A 23,678-nucleotide genomic window follows, 5' to 3' on the forward strand; every position below is an offset into this window, starting at 1 on the left:
AAACACAATGTTGTCAAAATTTTGCCCTGGAAATCCTTTCAGTTTGGCCAACCACAAGCACCTTTTGTTTTTTATTCACCTTGATTTGTTATAATTTAGCAAAGTATCCAAATGACTGACTTAGTACAGCCCAAAATATGATAACAATTGACAATTTTCAGCAGCAATAATCAGCTAAATATTTAAGTTTCATTCGGTTCAGTGGCATTTTTTACATTCAGAGTCGCCAATATGGCAGATTTATGATGCATTGTTTAAAACAAAAAAACACTTTATAGAGGGTCAGAAACATCTTAATTTGTGTTCCAAGAAGAATAAAGTTCTTATGGGTTTGAAACAACATGAGAGTAATTATCTCATTATCAATTATTGATGTAATTATTGTATATATGTATGTATATATATATATATATATATATTTGGTTTTAATTTTGTTTCAGTTTTATATATATATTTTTATTTTTTTTTTTTTTTGCATTTTATATAGGTTTAATTAATTTTATTTCAGGTTTACTATGCTGCCTTGGCAACTAGCTAAATACATTTAAGAATATTATTGATTAATTAATAAAATAATATTTTTGTTTCAGTTTTATTTACATTTTTTATTTGCATTTTACTATTATTATTATTATTATTATTATTATTATATTTAGTTTCATTTAACCCTACTACAAACTCATTTCAATTTGAATCTCAGCATTTTTTAAACAGCAATTTTATCTTTATAAATAAATTTTGCCAACACTTGAAAATGCTCCAAAATTAAGGTTTTGTCCTCAAAGTAAAAACAGGCTTTATTATTATACATTTTAATTATGCAAAATATCTGGACGATACAGATACACACACACATACAAAATAAATTAATAATAAAAAACATTCAGTTGTATTTGGCTGTACAGTCAGTATTTTTGAGAGCTTTACGTTTTTACCATGTTGGGGATGTCCAAATTAATATTGCAATTTTAAGCATATCACATAGTACCAAAATCAGTAAAACTACACTTGTTACTAACAAGTTGTTAGTCATTTTCACAGTGCATCTTTTAACACAGCACCGCTATAGGAATTATTTCTGAGATTAAAAATCAAATAAGTATGACTTTTGAACTCCCAAGATTCCAAATACTGTATAATTTTCCATTCGTCTCGCATGTGAAAAAACAAAAACGTCATCCAAATGTGAAGGAATGCATGAGAAAAAGTTCATTGTCAGCTATAAAATATTTGTGGTTTATTTACACGTATCCATCCCAGCGCTTTTGTCTGGCCTCATAAGAACGGCTCTCAACGGCTGTGAATGTCTCGTATGAATATGGCCATTTCTCATATTGCACTTCAACATGTTTCTCAGTAAAAAAAGAAGTCTCCTTTTTGTTTTGATTCAGCTTGTCTTGTTGTGTTTTCTGGGATTGTGGATAATTCTGTTGGAAGGGCTTTTGAAGAAGAGTTCAAGGGAATGTTTGAGAGCTTTTGATCTGCCGGCTGTGCCATCCAGTGGTAAAGAAGTTGTATTTTTATTGCCAAGAGTTTTGTATCTCCGTCTTTATTTTCTCTTCTGCAGGAAACACTTCATTCCAGGACTTTGGAGCTTTATGCCGTCACCCGTTCAGGCGATTTCAGGCCTTAGATAATGAAAGGAATCTGAAATGTAAATAGTAAAGTGCATAATTTATTAATAATGTTAAATGATTTCATATTTAATATGCATCTTAATAGTAGTATTTATTCTGGTAATGTTTGCATGGCTCGTGGCAGCAGCTGAACTCCAAAAGAAAGCATGTGCCGTCCATTTGACACAGCAATCAGGCTGGCAAACGCTGATCCTTCCCTTTAAGAAGGTCTCATTAAGAGCTGCCGTATTTGTGCGGCGTCCATTTCATCCGAGCGTAACTGTAAGAGCTGCGGATAGTGAGTTCGACAAGCGCAGCTGCTTTTCATCATGATCCTGCCACAGGAGATTAGCATCCAACCATGACATTCACACACACACAAAACCGCTTCAGATATTACAGTACATCAGACCTCTGCAAATCACATACAACTATTCTAGCCTCTGATGTGAAGCCTTTTACCCTTGGATTATTCGTTCAGGTCACCAACAAACTCCAGGTTTTGAGAGTGACTTTTAGGACTGAATCACCTAAATTGTCATCTTGTCTGTTTAAAGTCACTATCAAAATTGTGATGACTGACATAAAAACAGCAATAACTGTTGCAACAATTTTTGTGTTTTGCACATGTAAACAGGAAACACAGATGCAAAATATGTAACCTTCTAGCTATTTTTGATTAATGAAATGTTGCTTTTCCTGACAGAATTTTTTTTATTATAAATGTTATTTAGTTTAATATTCATTTAATTTAATGCTATATTTAGAGGCTTTTTTTGAGACTGTTAATGTGTGATTATAAATAAATAAATGTTATATATTAAATATTATACTATATATATATATATATATATATATATATAATTTAGATTTTATAAAATGTAATATATATTATATAAATACAATTATATGAAAGTAAAAAAAATATTAAAATAAATATGTAGCTATATACAATGTGTGTGTGTGTATAATTAATACATTTGTTGTTTTTAAGATCTGCTGGTAAGCAACTTTGTTTAATTTATTTAAATTATTTTTTTAATATAGTAAAATATTTGTATTTATATATTTATATATAATTTTATAATTTAATATTTGTATATTTTATATATATATTTTTAATGTAGTTAGAAATATATTTAGATTTTATAAATTGTAGTATATAAATGTATTATATAAATAAAATTACATGAAAATAAATAAATATAGTAAATATAGTAATATATATATATAGATATGTAACTATATACAAATGCACAAGTGTGTGTGTGTGAGTGTGTGTGTGTGTCTATGCATATTTTAATAAATTTGGTACAGTATGCACAAAATGTATAATGCGATCAAATTTTTTTTTAAGATCTGCCATATAACATTTAATTTATTTGAAGTATTTTTTAATATAGTAAAACATTTTCTTTATATATTTCTATATAGTTTTATTATTTAATATTTTTATATTTTATATATTGTAATATATAAATATATAAATGCAGTTGTGTGTGTATATATATATATATACATATATATATATATTTGGTACAGTATGCACAAAATTTAAAAATGACTTAACTGTTAAAGCTGTTTTATTAAGCTGGTAAGCAAGAAAAATTAATGGTTTGTGAACTATATAGTGTATGATTGCTGGTGTTATTACAATTTTGGGCTTTTTTACAACTAGTATTGAGAATAAAAGAGATAAAGAGTGAACAGCAAATGATGTGTGGAAGAGGGAGGTACAGTGAACCATCAACAAATGATGCAAGCCACAGTCAAACACACACTCCCAATATAAGAGCATGTGCACTAAAAGTTAAGACACAAACTAGTATCACTTAGGTCAAATAAGAAGGGTCTGACAGTAATAATGACCTTACTTTGTCCATACTGGCTGTACTGGTAGGGGGCGCTGTGCTCCATGCTGTAGAAGGAGGCCGGGCCGTAGGACTGTGGGCTGGGCAGGTTGGAGAGGGCAGGTAAACTGGACAGAGACTCCACACGCTGAGAGCAGCCGCTGCTGACCGATCCACCCGAATCCAGAGCGCCGCTAAGAGACGACAGAGAAAACTCAGCCTGAGTCTGATGAGAAACTCCAGCTGGGCTTATGAGTCCCATCACCTACAGAGAAACAGAGATCAGAGTTATCAGCCTGACTCAAAACACATTCATTGGAAATAATCCTCCGAGATATTCCTATCAGAACTTTTACTGCTCATGTGATCCTAATATTGATCAAAAGGGTCATTATTTTTAGTCATTAGTCATTTAGTCAATTTTTTAGTCATTATTTAATTCTAATACATTATATTTTTTCTCTAATAATTTTGATTAGAATAATTAGAATAATCGTGATATATAAAATTATATATGTGATATGTATATAAACAAGCATTAACTTATTTTAATGTTTCATTTAATATTAAATGTAATAACTGTAATTTGATTTAATACAATTACAAGTTTATATATATATATACATATAGATATATATATATGTAATTATAAATTATTTAAATGACAAAATATTGTAATTTAGTCATTATTTAATTCTAAATTATGAACTATATATGCATGTGTGTGCATGTGTGTAATATATATATATATATATATATATATATATATATATATATATATATATATATAATTTACTTAAATGACAAAATATTTAGATTTTTTCATACTTATTCTAAATTTAAATATATATATATATATATATATATTATTTAAATTAAAAATATTTTAATTTAGTCATTATTTAATTCAAAATTAACATATATATTAATATAATATATATAATATAATATATCATAGGCTAATATAAATAGTCAGAAGTACATATTGTTCTCTAAAAATCTGCATTTGAATAATTAGAATTATTTAAATGGAATATGTGGTATATGAATATAAACAAGCATGAACTAATTTTAATATTTTTTTTAATATTTAATAACTTTCATTTGATTCAATACAATTAGAAGTTTATATATATATATATATATATATATATATTATTTTTTAAAAGGTAGTATATCTTAATTTACATTCCCTGTCTTTTAATTCTTCGGGATGTTGAAAATATTAATTTCTAAAAAATCTAATAATAATTAATGATAATATTTATTTTTTAGACTATTTATTTATTTAGGAGTATCTAACATGTGCATGCTTTTTTACAGGCTAATTTAACCCACAATCCATTGGGTTTCAAAAAAGGACTTTGCAGTGGTTTCTTTATAAAAGCCATAAGAGACTTGAAATACGGTATGTTGTGCCTTTAGCTGCGACTGTATTGTTAAAATAACACACACGTGCATGCAGATGCATATCTGGGTAGATCTCTGTGACCTGCAGTTGATCAGGCAAAAAAATAATTGAATTTGGGGATTGTTTAATCTGATTCTTGGACTAGAACTGAGCCAGAGGGCAGCATAATGTGTGTGTGTGTGTGTGTGTGTGTGTGTGTGTGTGTGTGCATTCAGGTGTGTGTGCACTCATTACTGTTTACTCTAGAAAACACTGTGCTGCATTTGAGGAATGTTACATGTGTGCTCTGGGGAATAAAGGTTCCTGAAGCCTAATTGAATCTACCAGCAGAATTATGGCCAAAATAAACACATTCTCCAGTTGCTGCACCAAATAAGCACCTTTACATAGAAACAGAGAGAGAAAATCATGTCTCCCAGGCTACAGGATCCTGTTACATCAGTGCATACAGTCAAAGCACTACAACACACACACACGGTCACGCACATGGTCTCGCTTAAACCATTTCCCATAGTGGAGCAGGGAGTGACGTGTGCCGAATCCAGGATGGAATTCTGTTTCCAAAACTCTGGAACATTTTCTCAGTGAGTTTGGGAAAATTTTGCATTCAGTGGAAACAAAAAACAACAACTTCATTCTAAATGTACATACTTTCTGGATACTATTTAAAATAGATGTTGCTTACTGGCATTCTAGTAGCATTCGGCAGTGGGACGTTACAAAATACAAAATTATATACAAAGTTTTTAATTCACTATAACATCAAGGATAGCCATTGCTAAATGGGTTTGTAATTTTTAATTTTAAATAACCATTGGGTGATTGAATTGCCAGAAGAAAATTAGAAATATAAAAATAAAATAAAAATAAAAATGAGTACATACACTACCAGTCAAATGTTTTTGAACAGTAAGCTTTTTTTTTTGTTTTTTAAAGAATTTTCTTTTGCTCACCAAGCCTGCGTTTATTTGATCCAAAATACAGCAAAAGCAGTAATACTGAGATAATACTGTAATATTTTTACTATTTAACTTTCTATTTGAATATATTTTAAAATGTCATTTTTTCCTATGATCAAATCTACATTTTTAGCATCATTACTCCAGTCACATAATCCTTCAGAAATCATTTTAATATGCTGATTTGCTGTTCAAAAAACATTTATTATTATTATTATTTTCAATGTTTAAAACAGCTGAGTACATTTTTTTCAGGATTCTTTGATGAATAGAAAGATCCAAAGATCAGCATTTGTTTGAAATAAAAAAGCTTTTGTAACATTATACACTATACCATTCAAAAACGTATTATTAGTTAGTATTATTTATTTACTTATTTTATTTAGCAAGGATGCTTTGAATTGTTCAAAAGTGATGATAAAGACATTTGTAATGTTACAAAAGATTTCTGTTTCAGATTAACTTTCTATCCATCAAATATCCTGAAAAAATTTAGCTGTTGTCAACATAATAATAATGATAATAATAATAATAATGAATGTTTTTTGAGCAGCAAATCAGAATATTACAATGATTTCTGAAGGATCATGTGACTAGAGTAATGATGCTAAAAATTCAGCTTTGAAATCACAGGAATAAATTACATTTTAGAATATATTCAAATTGAAAACAGTTATTTTAAATAGAAAAATATGTCAAAATTGTAGTGTTTTTGCTCTACTTTAGATCAAATAAATGCAGGCTTAGTGAGCAGAAAAGGCGTTTTTAAAAAACATTATGAATCTTACTGTTCAAAAACTTTTGATTGCTGTATTCAAAAGTCTGGGAAAGAAGTATTTTATACTCACCAAGCCTGCATTGATTTGATTAAAAGTACAGTAATATCAATAATGTAGTGAAATATTATTACAATTTAAAATAACTGTCTTCTATTTGAATATATTGTAAAATGTCATTTATTTCTGTGATCAAAGCATCATTACTCCAGTCTTTAGTTTCACATGATCCTTCAGAAATCATTCTAATATGCTGATTTGCTGTTCAAGAAACATTTAACAAAAATTAAAACAAAACAACAGCATTTATTTGTTTATAAATCTTTTGTAACATTATAAGTGTCTTAAGTGTCACTTTTGACCAATTTAATGCCTTCTTGCTGAATAAAAGTATACATTTCTTTAAAAAAAAACATACCGACACCTAACTTTTGAGCAATAGAGCACAGATTGAAACATACATCTCAAGACTATGCCAGGATGCTTTGAATCTTAACAACATTTTTCATCTATTACCACTGTGGACGATGACAGCGAGAATGTGAGACTGTACCAGACTCACTCCACACTACATTCACACCCGTCAGACCTGTAATTCATAGCGGTCTGTCAGTGTTCTTGACAAACACCCCCCCGTTGAGGCTTTGGTGCGCTCCTTTAACAAATGAGAAGCATGTGGAGGTCAGTGGTCTATCTATCACACAGAGGGGCGTCAGTGTTTCTGTGCTCTGTTTGCACGGTCCAGTGGAAAGCTAAAGATAACCGAGTGAAAAATGGTCCGTGGATGACCCGCAATGGAGGAATTTATCTGCGTAATGCGTTGTCTTGAAGTGTGTAATAGTTTCTACAGAAGCCAGAAGAGCCCATTAAACTGACACTCAGCTGTGGGTCAACAGGTGGGATCTACTGCATCGTCTACTGAGTCACTTTCAACTGCATGTTTTTAACAGTTAAGGCTTTAGCTAACTAACTAAATATCATTTATCATTATTTTATGCTGTTTTTAAAATCTCAAAAAGTCATCCCTTCATTCGCGCCTCAAAGTTTTGTAAATTTGCCATCAAAAAAATATACAGTATATAAATAAAATAATGAATTTATATAATTTGTATTTATATTATGTTTCTATATATAATTTAATATTATATTTTTATATTTATTTTAAAATATGTATATATGCACAATACACAATATTTATATATATATATATATTTTATATATATATTTTATATATATATATATATATATATGTATGTGTGTGTGTGTGTGTGTGTCTTTAAATCCAGTGCCATATAAAAAAAAGTGCCATATAAAAAAATCTTTTATTAACAACATCAATAAAGGTCACTTTTCCCATGGACTTTTATTTTATGCATAACAATGATATCTGAATGAATATATATATATAGAATGAATTTATATATCATGTGTATATGAAATGTTTTAGTTATATTTATTTTTTATTTTGTAAGGTAAAAATATTTTAAGATTCGAATTTTTAAAAAAAAAATATATATAATGTAAAAATTATTTAATATATCATATATATTAGTAATTAAATCATGAAATAAATAAATAATGAACTTTTGCAATAAATTGTTTAGATTTTAAATATTTTAAATTAATGTTAAAGATGCTAAAACTTAATGAATATTATTCATTAAATATTTACTAATATTATAATTGAATATATTATAATTACATTAATATTTTAATTTTATAGAATAATATTAAATAAATAAATAATACACAACTTTTTTAGTTTTATGCATAACAATTATATATATAATGTAAGATATGGTCTAAAATATCTAATCATATAATGTATTTATAAGGAAAATTTGTATTTATATTTATTTTTTTTATTTTGTGAGGTAAAAAACTTTTAAGATCTGAATTTTTTAATAAAAAATATATAGTAAAAATAATTTTATATATCATATAACATGAATTTTATTGTATTTGTAAAAATATTTTTTAAAATATATAATGTAAAAACTATTTTATATATCATATCATATGATATATACAATTATTTTTACATTATGTTTTTTAAAATATTGTATATTAGTATTAAATTTTATTTAATGGGTATTTAATGGGTATACAACTTTTGCTATGAAATTTTTAGATTTTAAATATTTAAAATTAATATTAAATGTACTAAAAGTTAATAAATATTATTAATTAAATATTTACAAATATTATAATTGAATATATTATAATTATATTAATATTTTCATTTTATAAAATTAATATTTTATAAAATAATATTCTACTGAAAAAAATGTACATACATATTACTCTGCCAAGTATACTTTTTAAACTGTATTGAAAGATTTTCGTCACATGAAATAAAAGTTTACGTGATTTTATCTTATGCACATGCAATATTTAAGTGTTTTGGACATGCCTTTAAAACATGAACATGATTTTATATTAAATGTGCATTTGTGACACTGAACTCTTGCCTTCTAGACTTCCATGTCAAGTGTATTATTGTATGCAGTATGATGGACAAGTTGACATTATATTCTGTGGCAATCAATATCAAGCCATTGATACATTGAAGACGTACAACTCACTAACTAATAAATTAACAATTTGAAACAATTTAGTGCATTTCTTACCTGAGAGGACAGTCCATTATTAATAGCAGAGTTGCCGTGACTGTTGTGAGGTCCAAATGTATCTGAATATCCTGTGTAACCATGGCGACTGGAGAGACAGTAGGAAGCCCCGCCCTCCTGCCCCGCCCCTCCTGAACTCTGATGGCCTGAGTGCGGTGGGAGCGGCTGAGGTCTGTGTACAGTACTTGAATCTGAGAACAGATATAGTCAATAATAGAATACATCCAGAAACCTTTTATATGTCAAAATGAATTAGACCATTTTACCTTGAGAAAGGCCAGCGGGTGGGTACGGGCTCTCGGACAACTGATACGAAGAGAGACTGGACACAGCTGGATGTGAAAAACCACCGGGGATCAGGTGATTGAACGCCATGAGCTGACTGGCTCCCGCTTGTTTCCGCCAACGAGCTCGTCTGTTACTGAACCACACCTGAAACCACAAACATAACAATGTAATGCAATAGTTTTTTAATTCTGTCTGTTCTTTTAGAAGGCGTATGGTGTATTTGTACCTGCACTCGTGCCTCCGTGAGTTTGGCTCTCTGAGCGAGCTCTTCTCTGGTGTAGATATCAGGGTAATGCGTGCGTTCGAAAGCTCTCTCCAGCTCCTCCAGCTGTTCGGCCGTGAATGTCGTTCGACTGCGCCGCTGTTTCCTTTTCAGCGGCAGATCGGGCTCCGACTCAACATCTGAACCTTCGTCAGATGGACTCGCTGAAAAACACACAAATGCAAAGAATAGCATTAGAATTTTTAAAATACAATGTACAATTTTAAATAATTATATAAATAAAATATTATGGTTTTATGCATAACAGTTATGCATAAATATATATATAAGATGCGATCTAAAATATCTAAGTATATTTTTATTTATATTTATTTTTTTATATAAAAATATATTATAAAATATATAAGATTTGATTTTTTTATAAAATATATATTGTAAATATCATTTTATGTATAATATAAATAAACTATTATAGTTTATAAGTATTACTGCTTTATGCATAACAATTATATATATATATATATATATATATATGTTATGCATAAAACAATAATAATATGTGTGTGTGCGTGTGTGTTTAGATAAGAAATTATCTAAACATAAGGAAAATTCTTTTTTTATTAATTTATATTTATTTTATTCTATTATTATAAAATATAAAAGATTAGATTTTAAATTAAAATTAAAATGAAAAAAATGTATGCATGACAAAAATATAAATATTTTTGTTTTATGCAGAACAATTATATATATATATATACACACACACACATAGAATGTAAGAATGATCTAAAATCTAGGAAAATCTAGGAAAATAGGAAATCCAATTTTTTTTAAGTGGAAAATACACACAAATACAAACATGCAAAAAATAAACACTTCTCAACTGGCAGAACTACCAAACAAACATGTTTTAGCAACATTTCTCCTTTTTTAATAATGTTGCATTTTTTAAGGGAGAGTTTTACAAGCTTCTTCTTTTCTTAAAAGGATTCTTATTTTGTCATACAGTAATTTCTTGTCTGTTTTCCCCCCTACCAGTAACTAAAAAACCACAGAGCAACATTCATAGAATAAAACACAAACAGAGAGAGCTGCAGGAGGGAATATAAAATGCACAAAAGCAAACTGTGGAGAAAAGAAAGAAGCAATGTGCTGGGTGATTGTAAAATTAAACGGAAAAAAGAAGAAAAACCTATAAAGGAATCACATAAAATCCCCCAAATCGTTAATTTAATCAAACATGACATACTTCCTCATAAAAAAAGCTTTTGTTTTTTTGTGTTTCAAACAGAAATCAGCCATTGTACCTATGAGGACTCATTGAGAACTATGGGAAATTCCTACAATTTCACAGGGATTTGGTTGAGGGAACGCTGAAGTGTGTGGAAAACTGTTCATCAGCCTGGAATGAGACTCAACAACACATTCCGAACAGAAAAGCCGGGCACTACTGTATATATTCATGCTGCTGGAATTAAGGGAAATTCATATTTAGTGATTTTTTATTCTACAGACATTGAGCTAATTGTGCATCTCTCCCTCTCATTCTCTCTTCCCCTCAGTCTTTGTTGGATCGATTTGCACGCTCCATCTGTGGAATCCGTCATGACGGCAGGGGCTCTCAGTGGAGGCCGTCACCTGCCCTGGAGGGGGTGGAAGGGGCACAAAGAAGGCCAAAGGTGGTGGGTGGCAGGGCAGAAAGGGAAAAGGGTGGGCCGGGTAGTTCAAGTGCTCAATCGCTTTAAAAACCCATTCAGAAAAATCTCAGAAACACCTGAAGCTTCATATAAGATCTAAGATCTTAAAGATCTAAGATCCTTTCAAATCTAACTCTGCTCTGAATAATGACTCATCTGTGGGTTTTGTTGGTGTAACCCAATGTATTTAGGGTAATTGTGTGAATATATATTATATTAAGTTTTTATATTATTATATATGTGACTTTAATACAATCTTACACATTTTAACACATTTTAGGTTAAAACTACCAAGCTTCACTTTCAGTTCATTTTTCACTATGTTTTGTCTATGTAAATATGCTCTAGACATTGATATCAAACAGCTTTGGTTCTCACATCACGTAAAGTGATCGCAATGTGGCAAATTTAAAGGAGAAGTCCACTTCCAGAACAACAATTTACAAATAATTTACTCACCCCCTTGTCATCCAAGATGTTCATGTCTTTCTGTCTTTAGTCGTAAAGAAATTATGGTTTTTGAGGAAAACATTTCAGGATTTTTCTGCAAATAATGGACTTCATTGGTGCCCCGAATTTGAACTTCCAAAATGTAGTTTAAATGCAGCTTCAAAGGGCTCTAAATGATCCCAGCCGAGGAAGAAGGGTCTTATCTAGCGAAACGATCGGCCATTATTTTCAAAAAAAAAAAATTGTATACTTTTTAAGCACAAAAGCTTGTGTAGCACAGGCTCTGGGATGTGCGTTCTTGAATGATTCATTCATTTTAAACAAATCTTTAATGTGACTCGGGAAGAACGAGTCATCTCGGGGAGTGATTCATTCAGTCACGCAACATCCTGTTAGGTTCTGTACTGGAATTAGTTCACCTGTTTCGAGTCTTCGGGTTTTCCGAGTCGTTCGTTCATCTTATGGGGCTGTCACGTGATGCTGATTTTGCTAAAATGAACGAAATGACTCAAAAAAAGATTTGTTCATTTTGCTGAACGAGACTCAAAGGTCCGAGTCGGTAAAATGATCCGAACTTCCTATTGCTACTACGAATCACGTCTTCGAATCACCACAAGTTCATCGTCTGTGTACTCCGGCTCAAAAAGATAGAGTATGTCGAAAAACTCCATGTTATTTTTTCCTACAATTTCAGAATAGCCCAACATCGTTGTACCTTTTTGTTTGTAAACAGCGTTTGACTTACTTGCACTTTCCTTGTGCGATTGCTTTGTAAACACTGGGTCTGTAGTTTCGCCTACGTCCACGTGACCTTCCGACATGATTCAATAGTACGTGATCTCAGAACCTGTGCTACACAAGCTTTTGTGCTTAAAAACACATTTTTATTTTCCGAAAAAATTACCGATCATTTCGCTAGATGAGACCCTTCTTCCTTGGCTTGGATCGTTTAGAGCCCTTCGAAGCTGCATTTAAACTACATTTTGGAAGTTCAAAATCGGGGCACCAATGGAGTCCATTATATAGAGAAAAATCCTGAAATGTTTTCCCCAAAACCATAATTTCTTCACAACTGAAGACAGAAGATGAACATCTTGGATGACAAGGGGGTAGGTAAATTATTTGTGAATTTTTGTTCTGGAAGTGCAGTTCTCCTTTAAAAACACAGTCTCACACAAGAATTAACACTAAACAACCACTGTGAATTTTGCCACAAATCTATTGTGTGACTTAAGAAAAATTTAAATACAGAACATCTGTTGTACTTTTATCTATTATCATCTAATGTATAAAGGGTTTGCACTTACGTCACAAATTGGTCAGTTACCAGGATGCGCGGCTATACTGGAGATACTTGGATGTAAACAACAGCATTGATTGCACGGTTAATGTACTACTGAATACACTGTTCTGCTAATTTATGTTGTCAACATCACGCGATGTCGTAATTACCGTAATTCCAAGATGACAACACGTGACATTTTACTCATAGCTTTCCATGTTGTCAGACCTGGAGGTAGCGCCTAAGTAGCACCAAAACGAACCTGACGGTGGTCACGTGGTACATCTGTAACTGGTTTAGGTCATAATTCTAAAAACATTCTGAGTTTACAAGTTGTAATTATGAGTTCAGGAACACGTGAGGGCTTTGGCGTTGATAGTGTTGCCACAGAAACACATTATTCAGTTTGGCCAACCACAAACACCTTTTGTTCCTCAGCTTTTTCCACACTTCTCCTTGATTTGTTATAACTTTTGGTAGTCTATAGTACTCCAAATGTTTTTCCTGGTCTGACCGATTAGTACAGCCCAAAACATGATAATAATCGATCAATTTCATCAGCAATAAATAGCAAAATGGCATTGTTTACATTCAGTGCCGCCAATATGGCCGATTTATGACTCTATTTAGAGTGATTCAGTGACTTTATAAATTATATTTTATATTCTGTTAAATTACTCCATTATAAAAAAGCACCACAGACGAACCACCCTGATCAAACAGACTGCGTTCTTCTATAGTTTGTCTATGTTAATATGCTCTAGACATTATCAAACAGCTTTGGTTCTCATGTAATGTAAAGTAATTGCAATATGGCAAGTTTGAAAAATCTTAAACAACACAATTTTGACACTTAATTTTTGATAAGTTCTTTACAAAAATCTATTGTATGACTTTAAAAATTTGCATGGACAGTAGCATGGACTACTTTTATGATGCTTTTTGACATTTTAGGAGCTTGACAGAGGTATCAAAAAGAAAAGAAATACAGGATTGCAAAAACATAAGGGTGAGTAGCCTAAATGGAATGAAAAAGTTCATTTTTGACATCTAATCATCTGGTAGCAAATAAGTAAGTGCTTGCATCTTAAAATTTTTGCTGACTAAATGAGAACTGAGGGAAGCGAATAAACAGAACCAAAGAGCAAACAGTAAACATGGATTTAATTCAGGCAGAAGAATACAGACCACAGGCTTTCAAACACACAACCAAAACCTAAATGTCATGGAAATAGAACTGCTGGAGAATCTCGAGATATTCTGCCTTATGTAAATACACAAAGTGTGTATGTGTGTGTGTTTTCACCTCTTTGGCATGTAAAGTTAGCGTGTAGTGTGCACGAGTATGTGTTTCAAGATATTTTAGCTCTCTGCTATGTAAACGGTGCGGTCACTAAAAGCATCTCCATCCACCGTTTCTCTTAAGCTCTGGGCCCTCGTTGTTTAAATTCAATATTCGGAGGTGAAATGTCACCCCGAGCCCATTTACCTCATGCGTTCATGTACACAAAATCCACCTAAGGAGTTTCATTAATACTGCAGGACTGCGAGCGCATATCGGGAGCTAGCGGCAGAGGTCCAAGATAAAACCATATGTGCGTGCGTGGAGTTAGTCTGCGTGTGTGCGAGCAATTCTCTTGGGGGCAGGTAATGAAGAGAGCTAATTGAGCCAATGACATGCCCCCTCGCCATCAAAAACAGCCCAAAAAGAAAGACAAAGACATGCACAAAAGAAAGCTTGGGAACAAATGCAGCGTCTAGGAGAGGGGAGAGCGAGGCGGGTCCTTTTCAGCGCCGAGGTTGGCTGAGTGACTGCCCGACTACATTAAGCAGTACATAGAGAACTAACAGATGCCGGAGACAGAAAGGATGAGTGACAGCTCGTGGGCCCATCTGCCCCCCAGCGTTTAGGAACAGAGAGAAACAGAGGGAGGACTTGACTTGCTAAAGAGCAACTGTGACCCTCGCAGCTGCCCTCAAACAACCACACGTTTCAGCTCTGAACCAAATGTGCTCTTCGTCTGTTTAGCCTCTTTTGCTTTGCTCTCGAGTCACTTTTGCTACTTTTTTTTTGCTTGTGTGGCTTTTGTAAAAGAAGCTTGTGTGTGAAACAGCACGCTGTGTGCAACTGTAAACATTTCAAAGTGGTATGGTACACGATATGGTTTCATCACACTTGGCATCAAGTAATTAATTACAGTTGATTATCATGCATTTTAATCCAAGTTTGTATAGAAGTGTGTAAACTTATACCGCTGTTCAAAGGTTGATTGAATTAATACTTTTATTCTGCAGGGATGCATTAAATTACAACAGATGTCTGTTGTAAATAAATGCTGTTCTTTTGACTCATAGTTTCCATAAAGTTTTCGGTCTTCAACATGTTTCTTGAGCAGCAAATCAGCATATTAGAATGATTTCTACAGGATGATGGGACACTGAGGACTGGAGTAATGATGCAGAAAACTCAGCTTTTCATCACATGAATAAATTACATTTGAATACACTTAAAACTTTACATTTACATTTAAATACACTTTACATTTCAATAAATTACATACTCAAATAGAAAACTATACTATAACAGCTATTTTAAATTGTAATAATATTTATTAATATTACTGTCGAAGAAGCATAAGTCAAAGAAAAAGTTGACGAAGCAGAAGTCACAGAAGAAAAATTCGAAGAAGCAGAAGTCGAAGAAAAAGACGAATAAGCAGAAATCATAGAATTAGAAGTTGAAGCTGCAGAAGAAGTCATCGAAAAAAGCAGAAGTCGAAAAAAGTCGTAGAGTCAGAAGTCATAGAAGTCAAAGAATAAGTCAAAGAAGCAGAAGTCGAAAAAAAAATTGAAGAAGCATAAGTCATAGAAGTCGAACTCAAAGAAGTTGAAGAAAAAGTTGAAGAAGCAAATGTGGAAGAAAAAGTCAAATAAGCAGAAGTCGAAGAAAAAGTTGAAGCAGCAGGAGTCGAAGTCGAAGATGCAGAAGAAGTCAAAGAAGCAGAAGTTGAAGAATAAGTTGAATAAAAAGTTGAAGAAGCAGAAGTCCTAGAAGTCAAAGTCAAAGAAGTTGAAGAAAAAGTCGAAGAGTCAGAAGTCATAGAAGTCGAAGAATAAGTCGGAGAAGCAGAAGTCATAGAAGTCGAAGAAAAAGAAGTAGAAGTTGTTAAAGAAGCAGAATTTAAAGAAAAAGTTGAAGAAGCAGAAGTCAAATAAATAGTTGAAGAAGCAAATGTCATAGAAGACAGTCAAAGAAGTCGAAGAAAACGTCGAAGAGTCAGAAGTCATAGAAGTTGAAGAATAAGTCGAAGAAGCAGAAGTCATAGAAAAAGTTGAAGAAGCAGAAGTCATAGAAGTTGAAGTCAAAGAAGAAGTCGAAGAAAAAGTCGAAGAGTCAGAAGTCATAGAAATCGAAGAAGTAGAAGTTGTTAAAGAAGCAGAATTTAAAGAAAAAGTTGAAGCAGAAGTCAAATAAATAGTTGAAGAAGCAAATGTCATAAAACTCAAAGAAGTCGAAAGAAAACGTCGAAGAGTCAGAAGTCATAGAAGTCGAAGAATAAGTTGAAGCAGCAGAAGTCGAAGAAAAAGTTGAAGAAGCAAAAATCATACAATAAGAAGTCAATAATTTTACTATATTTTTGATCAAAACAATGCAGCAATCAGATTTCTTTCCAAAACATTAAAAAATCTTATCAACCTTAAACCTTTGAACAGCAATGTATGTTAGCACAATCAGAAAATAAGTCAAGAATTGTGGTGGGCCATTTTGTGCATACAGAAAATTTGCATGCTACACACTTAGTAAAGAAATACTTGCTAGATTAGTATGCTAACATGTACATACTACATAGTTAGTGCCTTTATGCTGAAGAGAATAGGAGCTAATACAAGAAGTGGTCACCTGTCACTCTAAACATACACCAGTTTGACCTTTGATCACTGGAGGTCAAACGCCAGTGACCTCAGACTGCTCTGTTTAACAAACGAAAACACATATTCAGACAAGTGTTTGTTGGTCGCCAGCTAAAACAATGTACCACCTTTGTCAAACAAACTATGCAAGAAACTACATTTTGTGATTGGGTGAGTTGATTTGTATTTAACCCTAAAGTCCTAAAGGTTCAACTATTCAGATAAAAGCAGCTGCCCTGAACTCTCTCTGTGATGTTTTCATGCCATCTGTATTATAACTGACACATACTGTAGTTTTGCCTTCAGGGCCTGAACTCAAGCAGACGGATTCCTAAGTCTGCTGACCCTGACACTGCATGCTGGACACAATGAAGACAGTTTTGTTTGGGGGGTTTCCCCACATTGTCCATCCAACTGTACTCCTCTCACTGTCTGTCTCATTCTGTATCAGAAAAGGGAACAATGTATGCTTTAATATTTCATATACGATAAAAATACTACCAAATTTTTCACCTGTAACTTCTAGAGATTTTAAGGCTAGGCTTTGTTTAGCCTGACACAGTCTTGGTGGTGCATTTGTGTTTTTGTGCGTGTGTTTGTGTTTGTTTTGGCTTTCAGAGTAAATTACGACCCGCTGACTGCACACTCCATGGTGCCACACAAACCATCCCGCATTGAGCCAGTTGGCACTGTTTGTGTATGCATGTGTCCATGTGTGCACCCATGCGTGTGTTTGCATGTTTGTGCATATGTTTGGCGGCGTGTGCATATGTGCGTATTATAGGAGTGTCAATCATTTTACACATTTCTAAATATACTTCTCCGTAGCATTTTCTGTTTTGAGCATACTAAGTATATTTGTTCCAACTCGACACAATGCATGCCAGCAAGCAAACAGGGAACATTCTCAGAACTCTGTGTAATGTTCTGCCAAGGTTCTCTCAAAGTTATGAATAAAGATTCTTCTGGTAACATAAACAGAACTTTCATCTTTAGAATATTGGTCTTTAATAACCTTCTCAAACATTAGCACAAAACTGGATGTTTTCAATAATTTAATTTAATAACTTGATGAGAAGTTAGTAAAATGTTGTTAGAACATTTTTGTTAGCATCATATTCTTGATGACTGTGTAAACAGTAACATCATGCTCATTATGAATGGTCATGTGACATGCGTTTTCGGTTGTGTAGTGTGGACATAGATTGCTTCTGAAACGCAGTGAAAACGCCAGTGTAGACGAGAATCGTTTTCATTTTAAAAAACCAATTTAGAACAAAAACGCACTAGTGTAAACAGGGCATAACATTAGTATATACCTCTAAACGGTACTAGTTATTAGTTACTAGAACATTCGCTTAATGTTTTCTCTAACATTCGTAAATCCAAGAAAAAAGTTTTTAAACATTTAAAAAAACTGGACGTTTTAATAAGTTCAGAGAATATTTTTAAAAATTACTTTTTAACGTTGGGAATGTTAGCGAAAATTAATATATTTTAGTTAGCTGAGCAAAGTCATGGACAAACATTCTTCCAGTAACATCTATAGAATGTTTGTTCAAAATGATGGCCATACTCGAAAATTAGCACAAAAACATTATTTATACATCATTCATGAAAAGTTTGCTGCACGTTTGTCTAACGTTATTTGAACGCTATTTCACGACCAATTCGTACATATTCAAATTCGTACGATTTGAGTGACGAGTAGGTTTAGGGGCGGGGTTAGGTGTAGGTCATTCGTACAAATTCATATGTATTGTACAACTCGTAAAATACGTACGTTTTCGCTAAAATCGTATGAATTTGTACAAGTGAGGTCGTACGAATTCGTACGAATTAGCCACTTAGTAAAATATGTACGAATTGCCGTGAGATTGGGCTGGTTACTAACGGTTTCAGGTGGTTCAGAGAACATTCAGTAACGTTCCCATAATGTTTACAAAATAATAAAATGAAATGTTCTCTTAATGCTTTTTCTAATATTCACATAACCAACCAGCATTTAGTTTTTAATGTTTAATAACTTTAATATCTTTATGGGAATGTGGAACTTTATGGGATTTTTGAAGAATAGCAAACAGCGAGACTTCCTAACTGACTCTCTGCACACGCGCCAACATCTTTGAGTCTTTATGATGATATATGGAGACAGTTTGAAGGAAAGGGTTCAGGAATCAAGCTGTTGGCTATTCATAAGAAGGGTGTAAATACTGAACTCAACTTGCCTGTCTGTGTCTCCCAGAAAAGGAGGGGCGGTGGGAATTGAAGGGACTGACAACGGCCCACAGATATTAACCGAAAATGCGCCGCAGGCTAAGAGAGGTAGAACGGGGCATGAGGAGGACGGAAGAGAAAAAGAGCAAGGCGTGTTTGACTCATTGGCTAGATGAAAGCGAAGTTCAAATAAAGAGCCTGATTTAATCGGCTCGGGCAACTCGTCTTTCTTGGATCGCGAGACGGGCAGAGCGTGACGGACGGGCTTTGTGGCAGCGCGCATGACGAGAGGCTCGCCCCCATTGTGACCGCCGCTCCGGGCCATGAAGGAACAGCCGAGGAGAACACTGGTCCCTATTGACGGAAATAGCCTTTAATAAACTCCCGTCGCCATTAAGTGTGACACTGCATCCCGATCAGTATTATTTAGGGAGCTGAAGTGGTGTTAGCAGGGCATCGGAGGCAGTCAAATAACGTTCACCTTAATTAGTCACGCAGGGACAGGCTGTTAGCTCATTAAATATCATTACAGAACAGCAAAACATCAGTCCCTTGAGCTGTTGGCCAGTAGGCAGCGAGATGGCAAAAATAGACTATCTTCCATTGTTTTTCATTAGCTTTTTTCCTTTTGATTCTTCTGAGGCCTCTTTGCACAGAAATGCTACAGCTGTTCTTTCTAAACAATTCATTGTGTTGTCATATTTTAATATTTATGATCATTTCTCCTTCAGAGTAGCACAGAAAGAAAGTCATGTAGGGTTGGAATGACATGAGGGTGAGTAAATTATGGCAAATTTCTTCCTTTTTTAACACATTATCCAATTTGTTTTAGTATGTAACTTATATTTTTCCTTAATTTTGTATTATTTAAAGTGAAATGCAGAACACCGTACAAGATCCTCACTCACATTACCTGCTCTTTCCAAATTTTCAGCCTTTTTTGCAACTTTTTTCTTCCACTTCCTTCATTCCTGCTGAATAATATTTACTAATACACTTGGGAATTATTGATTATTGATCATAAGTAAATCTAACTAATTAATAATGCCAAAAAACTATATATATATATATATATATATATATATATATATATATATATATATATATACACACACACATATTTATATTATATATATGTGTACAAGTGAATACACCACTTTTTGTTTATATTTTTGTTTTATAAGCTACCAATCAAATGTTTGGGCTCCTCATTGTTTGCTATTATTCTAAGATGTGGAAAATAGTCATAAAGTCATCAAAACTATGAAATAACACAAATAGTAGTATGACAACTATGCACTGACATTGAAACATTAAACAAATTCTAGAAATTATCTCAAACAACTTTATATAGGATGATTTTGAACACCAATGAATAACATGCTTTCTGGACACTTGTTGCCCGATTTCCTTCATTATCCAATCTGTCCATTTTACAAAATATTTTGCTGAGAAATTCATACTTGGGAACAATTTATATTGATGCACAAAGCTTTTCAAGCACAATTTAAAAAAAAAAAATGCTTTTGATAGTGTAAGTGAATTTCCTTCTTTTGTTGCTCGCTGAAATTATAGGAACCTTAATGAGTCTGGATCACCATTGTAGGCCCCAAGTGTTTCAGGCCATTTATATAGTCATGAAAGCATTCAAGTCAGTCATTGTAATTAAATTTAATAAAGCATAAAGTGTTTGCAGGATCCACTCACATCTGTCTGCTAGAATCCCTTCGATGCTGTGTCCGCTCCTGCGGGCGTGTTCCTCCTGCTCGCGTTTTTCGATGTCCTCTTCATCCTCCTCCTCCTCCTCGTCACCTCTTGCGCCATATCTGCCTCTCATGATGCGGCTTATTGAACTCACTGAACAAGAGTTGAACCGAATGCGTAAGTACTATGTTTTCTAGCTTTTAATACAGAAGTATGGATTTCAGTACATAAGTATACATTTTATTTTTTATAGTTGATTTAAGTTTTGTGGTTGCTAAAACTAGTGAAGACACTAGACTAGTGCGTCGATTGATAAACATTGTTTATCGCTGCATTATTTATTATATATTTTATACATAATCATATCACAAAAAAAAACTTGTTTTGCTATGTCATTTGACGGCTGTGAGGGGGAAAGGACATTGAAAAGTCACTGTTTAAAAAAAAATCGCAGACTGTAGTTCATGTATTTTTTTCGTTATGTTTGACGCATACCTGAGGGTACGTTGTTCCGGTCACACATTCCATCTTTAAGCAATTTATCCCGAATTTCCCAACTGAATATTCCGGGATTTTCCCGTTTATATTCCTCAACGCGCTTCTCCACATCTGGAGATGTAGTCTGTTAAAAATAATATAAAAATAAAATAAAACAATCAACAAGGTGCCTGGTTCAATTCAAAAAAATTAAAAAATTTGTCAAAAGACATTCGGCGTTGTCGGTCAATCATCAACCTGTGTTTTCCCACAAATTTCCTTGGAAATATCCGCACAGACGAATCCGCACTTCGATAGGGCCTCACCTTGGATTTATTCCCGCCGATTGCTCCAGGCCGGATCGATCCAGTCTCCTGATACCGGCACAGGATTTTGGAGACGCAGCCGTGAGAGACTCTGAGCTGGCGGGATATCACGCAGGGCCGGATCCCGTGATGGGCCATCTCCACTATCTTATGTCGAATGTGGTTCGGTAGAGGCCGGCCGTTGATGAAAACTCCTCCAAGCTGGTTGACTCGACCCTGACCCAACGGAGTTGAAACTGCAACGAAGCCAACTCAAATTATGACAGTGGAGAGACAACATAATTGCAGAAACATTAAAGAAAGAAAGAAAGAAAGAAAGAAAGAAAGAAACATGCTGCATAGATATTCCTAAATAGGCCTAACTGAAGTGTGCTTCTAAGGAAGAGACAGTTCAAGTAGCCTATAGGTTCCATGTGCATTGAATTTTCTGACATATTTAATGTGTTTATATACACATTGTATAGAAGCAACTCAGTAAAACCGTCTGCTTCAAATTTTATGTAATCTAATAGTGGTGCTAAAGTTCCAGTATGTTTTTTTCAGGCTATTTGAATTTATTGACTGATTCAGAAACTCTGAATTCATCCAGTTGATTTTTGCGACAGATTGAATGCATTTAAACAAATTATGATCTATTGCTAATGATGAAAATATAGGAATATATAGTAAGCTTATATATTTTTTTACATCAAGAACTTTATCTAAAACCCTCAAGCACCATATACAGTGAAATAGTTATTAGTTCTTCATACTGTATGAAAGGTTCTGAGCTGACACAAAGAATCACTGAAAAATATTTATTTTAAGAATTAAGAATTCGAAAAACGCAACGTAATACAATATGTATTCTAGCAGCACCTAACGTTTAACATTATAATATTTAAATGTCAGCCAAAGTTTAAAACGCAACAAAAACATTTGGAAAAGTAACATCACCGTTTTCAGTTAAGCTCGTCTATTCATGCCAATACCAAAAATGGTTTACATTATTAAATTAAACTATTTTAATATGCATATATTTAATGTAACATATTGTACCTTCCATCGGGAAGCCACTGCGGGGATAGTTTTGAGAGAGAGGTGGACGCATCATCCTGGGAACGGTCCCTGCCAAGCCGCTCATTGCTCCAGGGCAGCGCAGTGACCAAAAGTGCACTTCAGCAGGCTTAAAAATGCATGTAAATATTCCACGATCAAAACCAAAAAGTATAAGCTTCGATGATCTTTTTGTATCCCTCCAGGCGAAGCAGAAGAAAAATACTCGAGGATGAAATTAAAAGTTATTTATCAGATGTAACGTTAGTCTGTTCTCTTTTGTGGTCCTTGGTCGTTGTTTTCATTATGTGACGAGAATTTCAATCGCAGCGTTATTGTTATTAACAGGCGTTTGGGATGAGCGCGAGTTCTCAAACTACTGAGACATTTATGAGTTTGCAGAGACCCCCTTGTCTATTACTCGAACAGCGCGTTCTGATTGGTCCAAAGGATTCTGTAACCGAGAGCTGATTGGTCGACGAAGTACGCTTTGCTCTCTAAGTGTTCCGAAGTGAACATTGAAGATATTTCAGTGACGGATCTGTGTTAGCGGCTTTCTGGTAATAGATGCATGATGATGTATAATCAAATTATACTTAACTTAAAGACATAAAACAGACATGTAAACACTATTAAATATAATTAAATAGCAAAGTATAATATCGTAAAATGTTGATATAAAGTTGGCTATTTAGTGAAACTTTTATAGTTTAATAATAGAACAAATCAAAGTCAGAAAGACAGAATGAATCAATTTAAATGAACAAAAAAGTGATTTACTTAAAATGACTCTGTTATTTAACACTCTCTGACTGATCCACA

The 23,678-nt window shown here is 33.1% G+C and overlaps 2 protein-coding genes across 4 annotated transcripts in view; both read right to left on the bottom strand.

Moving 5' to 3' along the window:
- LOC127177051 (uncharacterized) overlaps positions 1 to 23,678 on the bottom strand; it is a 219,621-nt gene that overhangs the window by 6,385 nt on the left and 189,558 nt on the right. The window lies entirely within an intron of this gene.
- pax3b (paired box 3b) lies at positions 820 to 23,301 on the bottom strand. Of its 3 annotated transcripts, none has more exons than XM_051129005.1 (9): positions 22,860 to 23,301; positions 21,822 to 22,057; positions 21,514 to 21,640; positions 21,022 to 21,171; positions 9,757 to 9,956; positions 9,509 to 9,674; positions 9,243 to 9,433; positions 3,491 to 3,731; positions 820 to 1,647 (listed from the first exon to the last, which is right to left on the bottom strand). In XM_051129005.1, exons 1-9 carry the CDS (start codon positions 22,942 to 22,944, stop codon positions 1,613 to 1,615), a joined length of 1,431 nt encoding a protein of 476 aa, XP_050984962.1. In that variant the 5' UTR covers positions 22,945 to 23,301; the 3' UTR covers positions 820 to 1,612. The 3 variants fall into 3 exon arrangements, with proteins under 3 accessions (XP_050984962.1, XP_050984963.1, XP_050984964.1); XM_051129006.1 differs by having other exon boundaries at positions 3,486 to 3,731; XM_051129007.1 differs by lacking the exon at positions 820 to 1,647 and adding an exon at positions 1,876 to 1,951.

The sequence above is a fragment of the Labeo rohita genome, chromosome 15, assembly GCF_022985175.1.
Source record: "Labeo rohita strain BAU-BD-2019 chromosome 15, IGBB_LRoh.1.0, whole genome shotgun sequence".
Taxonomy (NCBI): Eukaryota; Metazoa; Chordata; class Actinopteri; order Cypriniformes; family Cyprinidae; genus Labeo; species Labeo rohita.

Excerpts from the sequence above, each read along its gene's own strand:
- pax3b (XM_051129005.1), bottom strand. The coding sequence starts at position 22,944 with ATGAGCGGCTTGGCAGGGACCGTTCCCAGGATGATGCGTCCACCTCTC. Across the intron at positions 21,172-21,513 it reads CCGGAACAACGTACCCTCAG|TGAGTTCAATAAGCCGCATC; the intron begins GTATGCGTCAAA and ends ACTCTTGTTCAG. Across the intron at positions 1,648-3,490 it reads GTACAGCCAGTATGGACAAA|ATTCCTTTCATTATCTAAGG; the intron begins GTAAGGTCATTA and ends TTTACATTTCAG.